Source organism: Rhamphochromis sp. 'chilingali' (genome assembly GCF_963969265.1).
Source record: "Rhamphochromis sp. 'chilingali' genome assembly, chromosome: 5".
Classification (NCBI taxonomy): Eukaryota; Metazoa; Chordata; class Actinopteri; order Cichliformes; family Cichlidae; genus Rhamphochromis; species Rhamphochromis sp. 'chilingali'.
The window spans coordinates 16112352-16130891 of NC_137932.1; the positions used below are offsets into that span (position 1 = coordinate 16112352).

Here is an 18540-nt window from a genome sequence, read left to right on the forward strand (position 1 = left end):
CCACCACTCATTTGACCTTTTGATTTCACTTTATTCTTTATCATATTGAGTCGTTCCACAGAGAGGATGTTACTGTCGCGGCTTTTCTGTATGTACTTCTTTGAAAAAAGGAATGGCTGAAGGCAGCTTTCAGACTGACTTGAGGAACAGTTGTCTTGGCTTGTTTCAACATAGTTTAAACTGTACTGGTGATTACTGCTTTTACACTTGTATACACTGTATATTTTTATTTTTTTGCTTGATGTGTGTCCATTGTACCATAATTTCATGGTTTTATTTGCTGTAGGTATAAAGGGGCTTTGATTCAAGAAAATCAAACAAATAAAAGTCTTTACACAAATGTTTAGATTGTCGGTTGTTTGTGGGGGTGGGGGGTTCTTTGTTTGTTTGTTTTCTAGCCTTTTACTCTTACTATCACTTGGTAATGGGCTTTGCCATTGTGATTTGTTACTTGGGGGTAGTTGTTGCTCATCTCCCAGGCCACAACCACACTCAAGTCATTCATACGTTCTGTAAATGTATTTAAGGCTTGGGGCGATAACATTCATTAGGATAATAAATGTGAACGCTAAACACAAAATGACAATATTCAGCTGAAAAGTTTTGTTTTTTTTAAATAAAATTCGGCTCTTATATTCTAAGAGCCATAAAAATTGCAAATCTTGCAGTACAGTAGCAGAAAGCTTAAGTAAAAAGAAAATTACATTTGGTAATGAAAGAAGTAAAATCACTGCGATGCAGGGATTATTGAATCATTGTATGTTTATATAGTAGTTATGGTGGGGTATTCCATGCTTGAATTTAACGCATCAATTTGACATTGGTCTTGTTTATATGCATCAAGTTCAGAAAAAAAGCATAAATTTTGACTTTGAAAATCACGCAGAAGCCCTGATATTGATCGGATGTTATCTCCTCAGTAATTCAAAGATGAGAAGACTCGAAAAATGGAGAAATGTAATTACCCAACTTCTCCGTCCAGAGATGGTATTTGGAATAGATCACAAACTTTCCAGTAATCCGCGGGACTATTTTTCCTCCATATTTCTAACTTTCATACCTCCTGTTAAAGGTCATTTAAAATCACCAAAGATCTCGATTATCAATAAATTTGAGAAACCGTACAAATATAACTTAATCCTTCCCTCAATCTTTTTAGTGAGGATTTATATTTTTTCGACTCGTTACTTATGGAAAAAAGGTTTTTCTAAGCTTTAAAGCTGCATTTAACGATATGAAACTGAAGTCACGTGAGTTCTCGAGCCAATTGGACCCTCTGTTACCAGGGAAAAACACTTGACTCAAGCTCCTCCATTCAACGGCTCTTGTTTTAGGACTTGCTCAAGTGCACAGATTTTATCCAGGGACTTGAACTTTTGTCTCTTGTAGTCAATAAAAAGCTACAATTAATAATAATAAAACTTTTTTTCCGCAGGAGCGTTGTTGGTCATTTTTAAATTCACCAGCTCCCTCGTTTTAAGATGGCTGGCGATGATAAAACTAACCGCAGTCATATTATTGTCCGCCCTTTCCTCTCCATGCCATAATATGACCGGGAGCAGCCTAGAACAAATTCGAACAAACCCTTTCTTTTATTTACGCTATTTTCTAAAGCGAAGCCTGTGATTGGCCGAGGAAATCGGAAGTAGTAACAGTAATACGGAAGTGCAGCAGCAATGTGTCAATGTGAAAGCACCCTGCAAGGGTTTTTTTTAATTTATGCATAAAGGTTAAGTTAAGGTTTTGTTCGTGTGTTTAGAAAACATGGCTTGCTTTTTCAGGAGAAAAATCGCGGAGAAGGTAATGCGGCTGGGAGTCTCAGATTTTCACAAACCTGTGTGCTAATGCTGTCATGTTTTGACCCTGCAGGGCTGTGATTGAACACTTACAATGTTTATCTGGTGTTGTGTTTTAATGTCTAGCTGGGTAGAGCGCTGCAGCAGTCAGAGGATGTTTTCATTCCAGCTCTGACAGCAGTTCCAGTCCTGAAGAAACAGTTAAGTCTGTTTGTGTCGCTCACTGCTAACCTGTAGGATGCTATAAGTATGTTTTGTCCTCTCACCTGTTAGTCAGAGACTTTAAAAAAAAGTTGTGATCCTCAGGCAGGGAGCCGATTTCAGGCTTTTAATTGGAACCCTGAGAGCCAGTGGGATTTTACCATCCAGTGGAGACATTCAGGTGCAGACAGAAAACTTGGCCACTCAGGTGAGATTAAACCACCCTTAGACAGTCACCATTCCTCTTCACGTGTAACTCCACCGCATGTATATATTTTTGGTGGAGGTCATGGTAATACCCGCGGCTTAAAGTGAGGCCCTTAAAGAAATTGTTTGCTCCAGACAAAGAAGTTAAAGAAGCAGACTGGTTTAACCTGAAGCCTAACCTGTAACATGAACTGTAAGACTGTGACAGGCTGAGCTGCCTGTAGCCGAAGCTCTCACTGCTTGAGATCTATTTCATTCCTCATTGTTCCAAACAGGCCAGTCTTTCAGCTTAATGTGCATCCAAGTTTATCAGTTCCTTTAAGCACCGTAACCATGTGTTTATGACAGTTGGACATTGCAAGACAGTCATATAATTGTATAATCTGTTCCTACAGATTATACAATTAATCTTCCTCAATTCAATGAGTTCTAGTTTGTGTTTGTCTCATATACATTAGATGAAGCTTTAATTTGTTTTTAGTAGGTAATTCACACTTTATCTTTCAGTTGAAGCAGGACAATGTGGTGGAACACATCTCAGCTGCACGTGGAATTATCAACTTTAAAGTTAATCGCAAGCTTCTTGCTCAGGTTTGAGTTTCCACTCACACAGTGACAGCTTAAGCAAACAAAACAAAATGAAACAAAAAAACTTCCACAGCTTCTGCTGTGATCACAGTCCCTCTCCACTTTATCTGTTCCAGAAATTGTTGGAGCCATTTGGAAATGGGGAGAATGATAAATTTGGGTTAAATAGTGAACTTTTCAATACTCTCACGACAGGAACGACGTTAGTGGAGTACAGGTAAGTTTGTTTTTCAGTTTTATTTATATGGCGATAAATTTAAATGCGGCCTCTTTGTTAAAACGGGGGAAGGATTCTGTATGTCTCCCCCTTATTTTAACGTACACACCCTGACTATGTAACTAGGTACGCCTGTTCAACTGCTCATTAGTGTAAACATCTAATCAGCCAATCACATTACAACAACTTTGTGTATTTAGCCATGTGAACATGGCTAAGGCAACCTATGGAAGTTCAACCTAAGTGTAAGAATGAGGCAGCATAATAACACAGCTTGTCACAAAGCTCAAATGATCTCAAACTGGTCTCTTGAACATGACAGTGAGTTCACTGAAATGCCCTCCACAGTCACTGAACTCAATCTAATAAAGCAGATTTGGGATGTGGTAGAACAACGTGGATGTGCAGCTGACAAATCTTTAACAACTCTGTCATGTCATTGCTTAAATATGGACCAAACTCCCTGAGGAATTGTATCCAGCGCCTTGTTCTTTGGAATAAGAAAAAGTGGCTAATGTAGCTATTGAGTGTATTCATTTCCACTTAACAGACAGAGTTGATATGTTGATATGCTTACAGCTCTCCAAACATTGCCAAAAAATTCCATGCTGGACACTTGCGGTCCACAATAATTGGTGAGTATAAACTAAACTGATAATAATAATAATAGTACAATTATTATTATTAACTGAAATGCATGTGAGCTACATATTAAATCGAGCCTTACCAATGAACTTATTACTGATTACAAAAATGTGCACAAAAGGGTTTAAAATGATTTTTATTTTGTCATCTTGAGCAACAAGTTTCGTTTTTTTTTTAACCGTGAGTCCGCACAGTTTTACCTTTTTAATTATCAGGAAATCTTCAAAATATTTATATTGTTAGCTTGAAGAAGAAAATTAAGACCCGATGTGTCATTACTAGATTTTCAAATTCTTAAATAGCAAATAGTTTTTCAGCAAGTGTAAAAAAAAAAATATAAACTCTATCTTCAGGTAACTTCATTGCTAACCTTAAACAGTCACTTGGAAATGATGTCATTCGAATGAACTACCTTGGAGACTGGGGGATGCAGTTTGGTGAGTTGGTCAGAAAATTACTCCACAGTGAGGGATTATTTTTTGTTTGTTTGTTTGTTTGTTTGTTTGTTTATTAAAACGTCAAGGACAAGTAACCTGTCTTGGATTTCAGGTTTGCTGGGAGCTGGATTTGGGCAATTTGGAAGTCCGGAAAAATTAAAACAGAATCCCTTACAGCATTTGTTCGAAGTGAGTTTGGATGTTTGGAGAAAGACCCAATAGATGCTCTCTGACTCTCAAATTTATATTTAAGCACTGAATGAGCCTCAGTTGCATGTTTAGAAGATGTTGTTTTAGTGTTATATTCTAAATGCTGTTTAAAAAGGCATTTTTAAACAGCACCAGTGTTTGTTTTTTTTGCTTTTCAGGTTTATGTTCGAGTAAACAAAGAAGCAGAGAACAATGAGGATATGAAACAGGCTGCCAGAGACTTCTTTAGACAGCTGGAGCAGCACGAGAGCCATGTTGTCTCCTTATGGCAGCAGTTCAGAGACATCACAGTGAAGGAGTATCAGGACATTTATGAGGTTAGAAAGCTGCCAGGCATCTTGGTAACAGCTTGAGTCTCTAAAGATAGAAACTTGAAATGAGAAATAAAAATGTTTAACAGTTGACTGCCATGGAGCACGACTGAGATTGATTTAAAATCTCTCCAGCGGTTGGGGGTCCACTTCGACGTTTACAGCGGGGAGTCCTTTCACCAGGATCAGGCCCAGGAGGTGGTGCAGCAGCTGCAGAGCCGGGGCCTGCTGAAGACATCTGAGTATGTGGCGACCTTCGATTGGTAACTGGTGTGTCTAACACCAAGTAAACATGTGCTAAGAGGCCACTGATTAGTCAGAGTTCAGCTTCCCTACAAACAGAATACAAATAGATTTTAACAGATGGGGAAGTTTATTTGCAAAAAGTGTGTCCATCTTTAAGCAAGGCTTTAAACTGCGAATAACATATATTTAATTGTGAAGGTGTCGTCGATCCCCGATGCATCAGTCATTCATTTTGGAGCCATTTGGAGATGTCACAGAACTTTTTATAGCTCTGTTTTTGATCTCGTTCAGCTCTACAGGGAAATATCTGGCTCTTTGGCTAATACATTCTCCTCTGTGCTCACCTGTGTCTGCCAGCTCTTTGGTGCTCAGCAGGTTGTGTCCTGTTGGTTTTTAGAGCTTTACTTTGAAAAACGAGAGCAACGGCTGAACCAAAACAGTTAAGCTGGAAGGCAGAGAGATTAAATTTGAAAGGAAATACAGATTCACATAGTTATCTACCAGTTTATTGCTACATGCCACCCCTTGTATAATGATATTGTTAAAATATTTACCTAAGCCCAGACTTCTCTCACCCCATACACCTTTTCCAGCTCTATCAGATAACCAAAACACTTCAACTGGCTCATTTTACTGTGCAGGAGCCAGTTGAAGTGTTTTTTTACAACACACTATGTTGACTTAAAAAAAAGATCAAAGGTCCAGTTTACCCTTTCCTGTACAGGATCACCCGCATCACAACCTAGAATCAGGCCCAGGGTACCGGCTCAAGGCAGAGGGTTTGGAAGCTACTTGGGTCTGCCCTCCCGTGAACTCACAGGAGGAGTGTAGGGATTCAGTGCTTAGTAGCTTAAAAATGAAATACAGTAAAATATGCATAGATTCAACAGCTGAGCCTGACCCTATGTCTTCTGGACATAATGATTTTTTTTTTCTGTTGACAGGAAGGGCACTGGTGTGGTGGATCTTTCCCCCAATAGAGACATGACCAACGTCTGCACAGTGCTCCGCAGCGATGGTACGACTCTCTACATCACCAGGTTAGTTAGCAAGAATTGCGATCGGTACAAAATGGTGAAAGCTTTTAGTCCTTGGGATTTAAGTTTATGTGAGCCCACTGAAATTGTTAGCTGCTTTACTCTGAAAAATCGAGTGCACCTGGTAAATGATGTCTCTCCCTCTGATTTGACGCCATAAGCACTTATTTTGTATTTTCTGTTTTAGAGATATCGCTGCAGCCATTAACCGAAAGGAAAAGTACAGTTTTGATGAGATGATTTATGTGGTAAGCACACCCAAGCTCTCTTTTTTTGCCTGCTGCTTTATGCCAATAACAGACGAGGAATAGATAGTAGAAATTGAATGACTGAAATTGAATGGAGCCCAGTTTATTTTCTGCATTATAATTTTTGTTTTTTGCCGTTAATTTTTTTGAGCTGAAAACGGAGCAGAAAAATAAACTACTTTCACAACTGGTCATTTAAGTAACTTATAGCCAAGCAATCTTTGTCTAATTTGCTTTTTTAAAAAAGCAGAAGAAATGTATTGAGAAATACACCTGGACTTTCGTTTTAATGAAAAATAAATAAATAATAATTTTCTGGTAATTTTCTCAAAACAAGTAGTAAATAATCGAGAACAGCAACTGGCAGATTAACTGTTTATGGTTAGTCTGTATGATATTCATATTTTGTATTTAATTCAGTATTTAAACTGAAAAAAAAAGTCTTTATAAGACTTAATATGAAATATTGTATTAGAAACACTAGCAGGACTTTTCTATGGAAGCTTGGAGTTATCTCAAAATTGTAACTCAATAACTTGACATTTGAAATGTTTCTTTTTCTAGACAGATAAAAGTCAAGAGAATCACTTCTCCCAGTTATTCCAGATCTTGCTTGCGATGGGTCACTCTTGGGCAGATGGGTAATGTAGCATTACATAAATTCACCCATAATGCACCGGTTTAATGAAAACTAATTAATGTCAGCTCTCAATCGTATTTTTGCACATTATGTTTATGAAAGACTTGAAATTAAAGATGCATTTAAGGCTGGAATGACAGTAAACCTCGGCTCAGTAATTACAGGATTTCCACGGTCTCTCTTGTAATTCAATGAAGATAGATTCAGCATTACTTTACTCCTCCCACCCAAAACAGGCAGCTGTTGTAATTAGAAACAGAATGAAATTCTGCTGTCTCATGATGTCTGTGTGATGGTGCTGGCAACTTTGTGTTGGCCTTAATATTTAAGCCAACTTCAGGCTTCTATTCCACATTTCACTTAAATTTTCTGCCACTTGTAGTTATTGCTTTTTTTCTTTTAAAGTTACACTTAGAAAAAAATAATAGGATACATTTGTGAATGTACATGCATATCATGAGTTTATAAAGTGCTTAAAATGAGTGCTTCTAATAGTATTAAAAACATGATTTTAGGTGTCGGCACGTGTCCTTTGGTCTGGTGCAGGGCATGAAGACCAGGGCCGGTGAGGTGGTGTTTCTGGAGGACGTGCTGGACGAGGCTCGGGCCAGGATGCTCAACAACATGAGCCAATCAAACAGTAAGCCTATCACACATTAGGCAGTTATATAACAGTAAAAGAGTAAATAAATACTTATGTGTCCTTTAAGTACTGTTATGTGCCTTTCTCCAAAAGTTGATTCTTTTCATCTGGGCAAAGTGTTTTCAGTGGGAGAAACGTTTCGTCACTCATTCAAGTGACTTCTTCAGTCTCAGCTGACTGCAGGTTTCCCCAGTCTTATAAACTTGGATGAGTGACGAAACGTTTCTCCCACTGAAAACGCTACGCCCAGATGAAAAGAATCAACTTTTGGAGATTTACTTACCTGGATGATTGAGAATGCATCAAGACGTTATGTGCCTTTAAAAACAAAATCAGCACTTCAGTCCTCAATCGACTGGTGTGCAGGAGTTTTGCTTTTATCTGTAATTGTTGTCAATTGCATTTTGCAACAAGAAGATGGCGCTCTTCTCTAAAATGAGCTTGATTTACATTTTTATGTGATGAGCAGGGATGGGTATTGATAAGATTTTCACGATTCAGATTCCATTTTCGATTCTGTTTAACGATTCGATTCTTTATCGATTTTTTTTTTTTTTTTTTTTTAAAGGAGAACACAAAGGTCGAATAGCTTAGAACTTTGTTTTATATCTTCTCTTTGAACAAGATAAAAATTTAGGAGTAGCATGGCCTTACAAACCCAACAGTGAGATCTTAAGAGATCCTTAAGAGATCCACAGCCTATAGCTCTTCCATGGGGTGTCACAAGGTCCCCGGGGGAAAAAATTGTAAATGTAAAATAATAAAATAAATACTCTTCTGTAGCAATAACAAAGTATAACATAAATTATTCTGTAGCAATTACACAAGAATATCCAGTAATGTCCCTGCCGACAATTAAACACATTCACTCAAAATAGGGGCATCTGCTGTGGCAAATGGGTGCAAGCCTTTAACCACAAACTTAGTCCCTGCTCGGTGACATTCGTCTATCCTGGCCTGAAAGGAGACGCTACTGGTAGACTGCAGCGAGAACTGCCAGCATCTGAGCCAGACTCTGTCTCTCTCATCATGGTCACCTAAATGCACAGTAATGGCAGGTTTTGTAATAAGGCAGATCGCGCTAACATAATATGCACTGTTAGTTGATTATTTACCTGCCGCATTAACGGGAGAGGACGTGCAAACGTTACCGCTGCTGCTGGGTTGAGATTCACGAGTCCGGAGCGGAATTAAAAACACGACATTGATTTAAGGTCATCGCGTGTTTTGTGAGCAAATGCTTTTGCATATTCGTAGTGTTTCCTCCCTTAAATGAAATATCTACTTAGTATTGCAAGTTGCCCTGTTGTCATCCGTTCTCGTAAAGTTATAAACAAATTTTTGAGCGTTTAAGCCGCTTACGCGCTGTGTCTCCTGCCAGGTAAATGACGCTACGCAACGTGGTGACGTCATTCGGGGCGACTGGAATCGATAAGGGAATCGTTTGCAAAAATGGCAAACAATGGCAAACAATAAAAAAGAAATTGAAACAGTGGGAACCGGTTCTCAACAAGAACCGGTTTTCGATACCCATCCCTAGTCTGAAATCTATCCTCCTGTAAGCAGCTAAGCACATTTTTCTCCCACAATGAACTACACATGCCAAAAAAGGGGTGGTCAGAGTTGATAAGAGCTGAAACTACTTGTAGATGGTTAAGGCCTTTAGAAAAATGCCTCCTTAAAAAAGTACAAAGACTGGTATGTATTGTGACATATTATTGAACTGAGACACATTCTTATCGTTGACTCAACACTTACTTATTCCATGATTACTGTGGGATTGGCACATGTCAGAACAAGGGCTGTTTTGTTGTGTCACTGACTAAATTTAAATCTTTCCACAGCAACAAAGGAATTGGAAAACCCAGAGGACACTGCAGAGAAAGTAGGAATCAGTGCCCTAATAATCCAGGTTTAGTATTTTTATTTAATAATACTGCTAGTATTCAGCAACCAGCAGCTTCATTCATTGATCTGTGTGTGTGATTAATGTTATGATTGGGAGTTTCAGGTCTTTAAGTCAGACCGATAATAACATATTGGCCATTAACTGATATTCTAAGTTTGCTAAATGTTCAAAATTAGTGGTCATAAAGATCTAAAAGAATAATGTAAATCACATATTTGTTAAATAATTAAGACTTTGTTTCAATAGTACAAAAGAAAATAAACAAGATTATTACACTGTCAAGTATAATATTCCACCACTGGCTGCTTCATTTCTCGGTCTTAGTGATGATGCGGTGACTCCTCCTTTCAGGAGTTTTAGCATTAAAGCAACATTTTTTTTTTCTTAGTTTCTGGCCTTCATCGGGCCTATCACAAGCCAAAACCCATCAGTTAAGCAGTAAAGTCCTGTTGATGCATTACCTTTCTCACACCTTTCCTCCTCTCTGTGCACTTTGCAAGTAGGCGTTAACGTGCCTGAAAACTCTGTTTTAGGACTTCAAAGGCCCCCTGCAGTCAGACTATAAGTTTAACTGGGACCGGATGCTGCAGGCTCAGGGTGACACTGGTGTCTTCCTTCAGTACACACATGCTCGACTCTGCAGGTCTGAGATTTCTAGTATTGATACGTTTTCATTTTGGATCCTCTATCCATTAATCTATTCAGTCATTTATTTTGGAAATTGAGAAATAACAGAGAAACATTTGAAAGACTTAACACTTTAGATGCATGTCTGACATCCTTAATTCCAAAAGGTCAACAGGATATTTGTCATGTGATTCACATATAATCCTGTTATTACAGTTTAAAGCAGACAAACAAAGGTGTAGAGGCAGTTGCCTTCGACCCATCTCTTCTATCTGAGCAGACGTGTACTGCCATCCTACAGCACCTCCTTCGGCAAGCACTTTCTGAACATCTGTTCATTTGTCAATGTCAATATTTGTTCTACGTTTACAAAACTGTCCCTTCTTTATTTGCAGTTATGACGAGGTATTGTACCAGTCAGCTCAGGATCTGCAACCTAAGCACCTTGTCAACTTCTTGCTGAAGCTGTGGTAAGGGACAGGATGCCAGTCGTGCTACTTGGCAAGCCCTTACAGTCATAAGTTAACATTAGTAGTAAATATGTACAGAGGTGTGTCCTTACTCTCTTTCGTGTCTTCCAGCCACCTGATTGCTTCAGCGCACAGAGAGCTGCCGGTAAAAGGAAGCCCTGAGGCTGTTGCACAGGTACAAAGAAAACAGAGTTAAGCAAACTTCTGTTTTTCCTCTTAAACCTGCCAAAAATACTACATTGAACAGCCACAATGGAGTTGATTTTTGTATAGCCTTTTAATGCATGGTTCTATAAGTTCTTATGCAACAACCTGTTCTTCTCACACATGAACATATTAAGAGAAACTGGCTGGGACATTGTCTGAAACTGCCAAATTAGCACAGTCACATGCACCACAAGCTTTGTACTGAGGAGGTGACAGGTTGAGGGGCATTTACTGTCTGATTTGACTGTTTTGGAAATTTTTCAAGATTTTAAAAGGTCTAGAAAATTAATTATAGCTACATTCTGGCAAGAATACCCAAGAGATTTATACCAAGAAAATTACATGAAAATGAATAACAGAAGTGCTTATTAGTGGGGTTCAAAGATGAAATTTGGACAAAGTTAAAGATGCCTTACCCCTCACGGGACTCTTCTTTGACTAATCAAACATTGTGTTTGCTTGTAGAAAACATTGGTCAGCCAATAGAATTTCTGTTTAATAGTAGGAGCACTGCTTACAGATATCAGCATAATGAAAACATAGATGGTCTATACTAATATCAGTGGTAGATACTTAGGTTTGTCAGTGCAATTGTAAGCCTGACAAATGTTAAAGTGTAAAAAGCTACCTTATTATCAAGGGATCAACACAGTAGCTTCACATATTTTGGCTTTTTTTTTTTTTTTTTTTTAAATACCCTTCCTGATGTCTTCTCTCTAGAGTCCAACTCATTCACATATTTGACTGATAACCAAATGATCCCCATCTTTTGGTAGCCGGTCAAATATGTGAATCACTACATGAGTCTTTAAAATATGCTATACTGATCTCTTTGTTTCCCTGCGAGAACTGATTGTATTTGCAGTCACTGTTACATCTGTCACTACATATGTAAGGGCATTGCTAACAACAGTTTTGCAACCTGAAAACTGCTTCATTCTCCTCATATCCACAGGCAAGGTTACGACTGTTCAGCGGAGCATGCTCAGTCCTGGCCAACGGGATGAGAATCCTGGGCATCACACCAGTAAACAAAATGTAAAAACCACATCGGTGTGTGTCAGTGTTCTTTTCAGTGCTGCAACTATTGTTGATTTGTATTCTAAAAACAGAGCCTTATATTGTCAAAATAAAATTATGCTAGTCTGTAGGATTGGGTCTAGTCTGTATTCAGAAAAACACTTCTCTGCTAATAAAAACTGTACAATTACCTTCATTACGAGACAACACTGAAGTGATTAAAACAAACAAAAAAAATATTAGAAAACAAGATGGGGGAGGTGGATTATGCATGCAGTCTGTGATTTGGGCACATTCAGAGTAAGGACTAAGTGATTTGGAGTTAAGTCACTCGTATTGCACAGTTTAAAGACCAATTATTAACACTGGATTATTAAATAAAATAAAGACAATATAGTACTCCCAATTTAAAAAAACAAAACACACAGGGAGCATAATAGTAAACCCCTTATGCTACTTATTGTGGCTGAAGATTGGATTCCAATTCCAAGAATTCACCGGTTAGGGTATAGATTCGCGAGCTTACTGGTAGCTAGCTATAAGCAGTTTCCAAAAAAAAACTACAAAAAACCCAAACTCCCCCACCCCCTTTTTATAAAAACAAAAAACCCACTAAGATTCTTCAAAGTATTCAGAGACTCAGTTCACGGTTCCATCTGATGATGTCGACACAAAGCAGATCCAACTCTAACCTCAAATGAGGAAAGGCTTCCTTCATCCTGGTCCAGCATAGAAATGTCTGATGTCAGTCAGCACCTCACACAGAAATTAGTTTCTGTTTGTCTTCTAAATTTGTATCCTTCCAGGTTAATCTGGATGTGTCTTGCTTTGGAAGTCCATACAGGTATATGGAAATGCAGACAAAGAATGCTCCAGAGGCAAACGTCATAGCTGCACAGGAGGGTAAAAAAGCAAAATGACATTTCCATTATTAAAAAAAAATAAAAAAGGAAGATTAATGGTTTTAATGAAAGCCGGTGTATACCAAATCATTTCATATAAAAACATAGTCAAACCTTCTGTTAGTTTCAAAATGGAAAGAAAACATGCAGGGAGGCTGAAAGGTAGCACTGACTGTTGCCAATATTTTTAATTATGTGAATCTAAGCTGCTGTGCACAGTGTTTTAAGCTGTTAATGTCAATAATAGAGTATAATTGAGGCTTTAAGCTACTTTTCAAAACTTTTCTAGAAAGTTACAGGAGACTGTGGGATCTGCAAAGTGTTACTGGATGTTTTACACAGATAAAAGAGGGACGAAGCAAAACGATTTTGACCATTAGTAAAAATTTGTGTTTATATATTTAATATCTGATTCCAAGAGTGATCTACTCTATATTTGACCCACTACTTTATCAAGTACTAGAGAGGTTTACAGTTCAAATAAAAGAACAAAAATCATTAACCACAATATACTCTTACTTAATGAATTGGCTGGATTCAAACTGTGGTTATGAGAAACTTACTTATTTGTAGTCCAAACAAGATTACAGATGCCACCATTGAGAGGACAATTGCAGCTGCAGCAGAAAAGCCTTTCATGATGTTATCAGTGTACTTCACTACCACTGATGTGTACAGGCCACCTACACTGGCCAAGACTGAAAGCACAAGCAGAGCAGAGTCAGACAAAAGGTACAAGGAAAGTAAAAGAAAGGTACTTCTTCCTCAAGATGTCATACTTACATACTACAAAGAACACCCAAGGTGTGTAACCAAAGAAGAATCCTTTCTCCATGACCCTCTCTCCATCAGTCATGTAAACACCGATCAAGGTGATCACTATGCCGGACAGGTACATCTGAATGTTTCTCACCCACAGGGATGTCTCTGAGCTCTTCAACACTTTCTCAAAGTACACACCTTAAAGTAAATACCAGACTGTCAGATTCAAACGTTCAAAGTACAGCAGCGGTAAAAGTAAAATCCATCTACTTTAGAGAAAATATCATCAGGCATGTGTGCAGATCGTGGGTTTTGTTGGCGTTTTCTTAGTTGCCAAACGTATTTCTGGATTTTACTTGACAGTTAAGCCAATACTGAAAGTCAAATCATCAGCACTGGTCTTACCTGCAAAACCAGAGCAAAGGACAGCAACTGCAATGGCAATGAACCCAATAACAGGATTCTGTTCAATCTGTGAAAAAAGGATCAATGATGAACTACAGAACAGATGATACAGCTTGTAAATTAAAGAGATTTTTAAAATGAATGTTAATTTACTGCTAGTGGTATCACAGGAAATTAAGAGTGGTTTACTGAGTAACCAGGATAGTGTAACATGCCGCCCCACCTGAACTTTAGTGGCCTCCGCAGGTTTCCACTGAACCAGTGTAACGCCTCCACAGAGCATAAAGACGGAAAACCATTGCAGCCGGTTGAGAGAGCGGTTCAGCATGAGCACTGTACACAAGGCTGTGCACGGGATCTTCAGCTGATAGGTGACCTAAAAAGGATTTTGAACTAAATATTATAACTTCACACATAGATGTAGAATTTGTTTCCCTAAATATGTTGTACACTATTAGCATTTCAGCCTGAAAAGCAAAAGCCAAAGTGATCTTAAATTCACTGCCTACAAATCTCTCTCAAAAATGTGTCAAAAATGCAATTTACTGAACGCTTTCTGAGGTATAAACTGCACATAAACTGAGCTTCATTTTGCCACAAATACTTGTGCAACAAACCCTTTGACTATAAGGGGAAAGTCCCACTTGACATAAGGAGGATATCAAACTTCTTGGATCCAAAATATACCAAGTACTTAAAAAATATAAAACAAAAAGGAAACTTTATCAAGCAGTTATCTATAGAATTTAGTTGCTACTGATATAATTAAATGCGTGTAACAAGACCTGTGTAAATGATGACGTGGACTGTCTCCACAAGAGCCACACGTCAAACCCAGATTCACATAATACCTGATAAACTGCTACATCCAGATTACTCAGGGCGATGAAAGCCATATTATTCTGAACTGCATACACCACCGAAGGCACGCTGAGTTTTAGCAGTTCTTTAGGGCTGCAGAAGATGTGTTCCTGTAAGGTGGCTTTTAGTTTGATGAGACTTGCCGTTTCCCTGGGAGAGGAAAAGTGAAAAACAACAGATGAATGGACGAAGAAGAAATTTTTGGTAAATGATCAAACCATTGTTATTTGTATGTTCTGCATGACATGATATGTTTGTTTTGTCTGAGGGGTTTATTCATGAAACAAGATTAACAAGTCTCTTAGTATGTGGTGAAGGTGTGTCTCCATTTGTGTGGCTACAATGGCACGACAACTTATGACAAAGACAATCTGCAGTTAGGTTCAGACTGGAAATGGCACATATTTTCTTTTCAGAATCACCTCCAATTACTCTTTGGAATTTCTCTTGAAGAAATCCAGTTTATACGTAATAAGTTACTGAGGTGCATTTTATTGGCACTGACAAACGAAAGCACGCAACAGGAATTTATACACAGTCATGTGTTACAGTGCTGGAATTGCAGCTTATAGAAGACGGATCAGTTTATTTGTAGTGCAAATTACTTGCACTCTCATTTGGACAAAACGAATATAATTTCCATATTTTTTTTTATAGCCTTATTAAAAATAAATCTCAATATTGTGTTTCTCTGACAAATTCTGACTGACATTGATCTATTTTGTGTGGAAAAAGTTAGGTATAGAAAAAGAAAATGAAGCAAAGACCATTAATAACCACTCTGCTTCTCTTTGACTGGTTTTGTTGAGCCAAAGAAAGTCTGGATATGCTGAGCCTGAGCTCTGTAAATAAAGTTACAGATTGAACTACAATGTGTCTAAAGATGTTTTTCTATTATTAAAGTCTTCTTTGCTGTCTCTTTACAACTTGTCACTTGTGAGAAATTTCTGCTCTTCTTTTTCTTGGCAGCCTTTAGTTTATTATTTGGCATCAATCTGACAAAATGAATATAAAATGACAAAATGAAATGGAAAATTATAAAGGCAAAATACTGGGCTTAAATGAGCTGAAAAGGTACAAGTTTAAAGGAAATGTTATACACCAAACTATAAATCGATTTACTCGGAAAATGAGTGGCAAAGAAGATTATCTTTAGGTAAAAGCACACACATATTCTTAATGAAGCTAAGCATCATCTATTATATCTTCTAGACAAAATCTATTGGCTTATTTATCAAATGAAATTTCAATCTAGGCAACCTCAATTTATTAATATAAAGATTTATAGAGAAACATTTTTATGTACACACACACACACACACACACACACACACACACACACACACACACACACACACACACACACACACACGCTGATTACTTTATTAGGTAATTAAACTGCTTGGCAACAAGTGCATTTGGAAAACACAACTAAGCCAATCTACTCAACTTTAAACTGAGGAATGAGGAATGGTGATTTACTTGACTCTCAACATGGCATGGCGGTTGGTGCCAGACGGGCTAGTCTGAGTATTTCAGAAACGGTTCATCTGAAGGGATTTCCATGCACAATTATCTCTTGTATTTACAGAGAATACCTCAAAAAAGAAAAAGAAAAAATCAACGAAAATGCCTTGTTTGAAGTCACATGTCAGAGAAAAATGGCCAGACTACCTCAAGCTTACAGGAAAGAGACATTAACTTAAATACCTATTCATTAGAGCCAAAGTTTGGAAAAGGTGTCTCTGAACACACAAGATTTTGAACCTCGAAGCGCGCGCGCGCACACACACACACAAGGAAAAATGTTTCCTGTTATGAATCTGAGATAGCCAGAATTTGGCATAAACAACATGAAAGCCTGGATATATCCTGCTTAGACTGAGGATATTGGACCCCTTAGCATCAGCACAGCCTATCTGAACGTTATTGCCAACCGTGCCCACTACGTTATGACCACACTGAACACATCTTCTGAAAGTTGCTTCCAACAGCATGTCATAAAGCTCAAATCGTCTCAAACGGAATTCTTGAGCATGACAATGAACTCACTGCAATTAAATGACTTCCACAGTCACCGGCTTTCAATCCAATAGAGCAACTTTGAAATGTGATGTGCAGCCGAAAAATCTGCAGCAACTGCGTGATCCTATCATGTCAACACGGACTAAAATGTCCGAGGTATGTTTCCAGTAACTTGTTGAATCAATGCCGTGAAGAATAAAGACGGTTCTGAAGGGAAAGCGGAGTCCAAACCCGCATTGGCCAGTCATGTGGGTTTCTTAATCCCATACCTTACATTCTGTGGTCACTAAGGAAATAGCGGGTAGCGCTTCAAACACTTACTTTGTGAGCATCCCCAAGCTCAGCACTAACTTAATGACCTCGGCGATGCACACTGCAGTTGTGGAGAAATACAGCTCCTCTGTTGAAATGGTCCTGGTGTACCGCAGTGCCACTGTGTAGGTCGCTGCCACCAGTGTCATCACCGTGAGACAGTACACTTTGAAGATCACGCTCACATTTTCTGAGGAGAGAAAGGGGAGAAAATATTAGCTACCGCTCGTGGCACAAAATGGTATAAAGCTACATTAGCGACCGCTTTAATAATTACTTTAAGAGCAGAAACGACGCGGTTATGACAGTTTATCTGTAAACTGTTCGGTTTTGCATTTTAATGTTTTGCTACCTAATGTTTTTGTCGCTCTAACGGGGTCTTACAGCTAACATTAACCAGTTGTGCTAGCTTGTGTTAACAAGTAAACTCACCTTTGGCCATAGTTGCTTCGTTCATCTACCGTCCGAGTGAATGGAGAAGTAATAATGCCGTTTATGTTACATGTCATCAAAACAACGCGTATTGCAAGCCTGCAGTCAGTAGGGGAATGCCTCTCGCAGCACGTGAAACCCGTTTTCTATCTTATTCCCAGCTCCTGTGTGTAGTCATTCGTTCCGTATTACCCAGAATGCAGCGTAAATCGAGTTTACAAATGGTGCGTTTGTTTTCTACACATTGACGTCAAACTGTTAAACACAAACCATAACAATATTGCTCAATAGAATAAAGGCAATTGCTCAATAAGGTAAAAATGATTGAAACAAATGAGTATTATTAAAAAGAACATAAATAAATAAATAAATAAATAAATAAATAAATAAAAGAGCATCACGTGACCCCCCTTATTGAGCAAGCGTTATTTTTCTTTTGCTTTTTTCTAAGTTTTTCTAAGCTTCGGGATTAGTTCTCTAGACTTCCTGAGGTACATTAAACGCTCTTCCTTGCCCTTTGTTCTTTATTCTGTAAAGATCCCCTAGCAGTGCCTAAAGATACAGTTTAAAAAATATTTATTTCCTGTTATGTGTAGACGTAACACTGGTTCATCTACTTGAATAGATTAGTGTTACAAACTTTGGAAAGCCTTTCAGAAAGCCTGGAGAACTATTGCTCAAGAGCACTTTAAAAATTATAAGACACATTGTGTTTCTTTGAAGCAAAATATTGGCGGTATAGTGAAACATATTTTGCTTTTTTGAAACATAATATTAAGAAATGAAGGGTAACTCGACACTTCCTGTAGGTTCCTAGTAGTTAGCTGTGGTATAGTGAGAATAGTATGTAGGATTTTACTTTGGTGCCTTGAGTTTTCCATTACGACTGATATGCAACCAAACAGGTATGTCTATATAAAGTTCAATATGTTACCTTATTTGAGCTATGAGACCAGTTTAGACTGCTTTCAAACCTAGAAATTTGAACAGTCTAATGCAATATTTACAACAGTTTGTCCAGTTTATATTAAACGATGTGTCTCCTTTGATTTAGTCGATGTCAAAACTGAGCTGATAGTCTACAAAGCAAAAAATAATCTAGGATTTTTCTGTTTTATAAATGCGGTGGCATAGGGGTTAACAGGTAACCAGTTTAGGAAAATATACTTTGGTCATGACAGT

General features: G+C 38.1%; 3 protein-coding genes across 5 annotated transcripts in view; 2 read left to right on the top strand and 1 right to left on the bottom strand.

The window, feature by feature from the left end:
- Positions 1 to 340, top strand: part of akirin2 (akirin 2) — a 10657-nt gene extending 10317 nt beyond the window's left edge. The window contains exon 5 of the mRNA XM_080883860.1: positions 1 to 340. This exon is cut by the window's left edge and continues 289 nt beyond it. The gene's annotated coding sequence lies outside the window, so the exon portion shown is untranslated.
- A 1301-nt stretch (positions 341 to 1641) lies between these two features.
- Positions 1642 to 12286, top strand: rars2 (arginyl-tRNA synthetase 2, mitochondrial). 3 transcript variants are annotated; one of them, XM_080882670.1, is made up of 20 exons: positions 1642 to 1800; positions 1923 to 1996; positions 2103 to 2205; positions 2712 to 2795; positions 2909 to 3009; positions 3589 to 3644; positions 4008 to 4091; positions 4204 to 4280; positions 4460 to 4618; positions 4748 to 4854; positions 5803 to 5898; positions 6083 to 6143; positions 6708 to 6784; positions 7299 to 7423; positions 9271 to 9338; positions 9869 to 9978; positions 10179 to 10274; positions 10358 to 10432; positions 10544 to 10607; positions 11595 to 12286. In XM_080882670.1, exons 1-20 carry the CDS (start codon positions 1765 to 1767, stop codon positions 11679 to 11681), a joined length of 1740 nt encoding a protein of 579 aa, XP_080738796.1. In that variant the 5' UTR covers positions 1642 to 1764; the 3' UTR covers positions 11682 to 12286. The 3 variants fall into 3 exon arrangements, with proteins under 3 accessions (XP_080738796.1, XP_080738797.1, XP_080738798.1); XM_080882671.1 differs by having other exon boundaries at positions 9271 to 9311; XM_080882672.1 differs by lacking the exons at positions 1642 to 1800; positions 2103 to 2205 and having other exon boundaries at positions 1947 to 1996.
- On the bottom strand, positions 10691 to 17558 carry slc35a1 (solute carrier family 35 member A1). Its single transcript, XM_080882696.1, has 8 exons — positions 17359 to 17558; positions 16936 to 17116; positions 14580 to 14739; positions 13952 to 14104; positions 13729 to 13795; positions 13345 to 13521; positions 13125 to 13259; positions 10691 to 12550 (listed from the first exon to the last, which is right to left on the bottom strand). The coding sequence occupies exons 1-8, from the start codon at positions 17381 to 17383 to the stop codon at positions 12417 to 12419; spliced, it is 1032 nt and encodes a 343-aa protein (XP_080738822.1). The 5' UTR covers positions 17384 to 17558; the 3' UTR covers positions 10691 to 12416.
- Between the last annotated feature and the right edge of the window lie 982 nt (positions 17559 to 18540).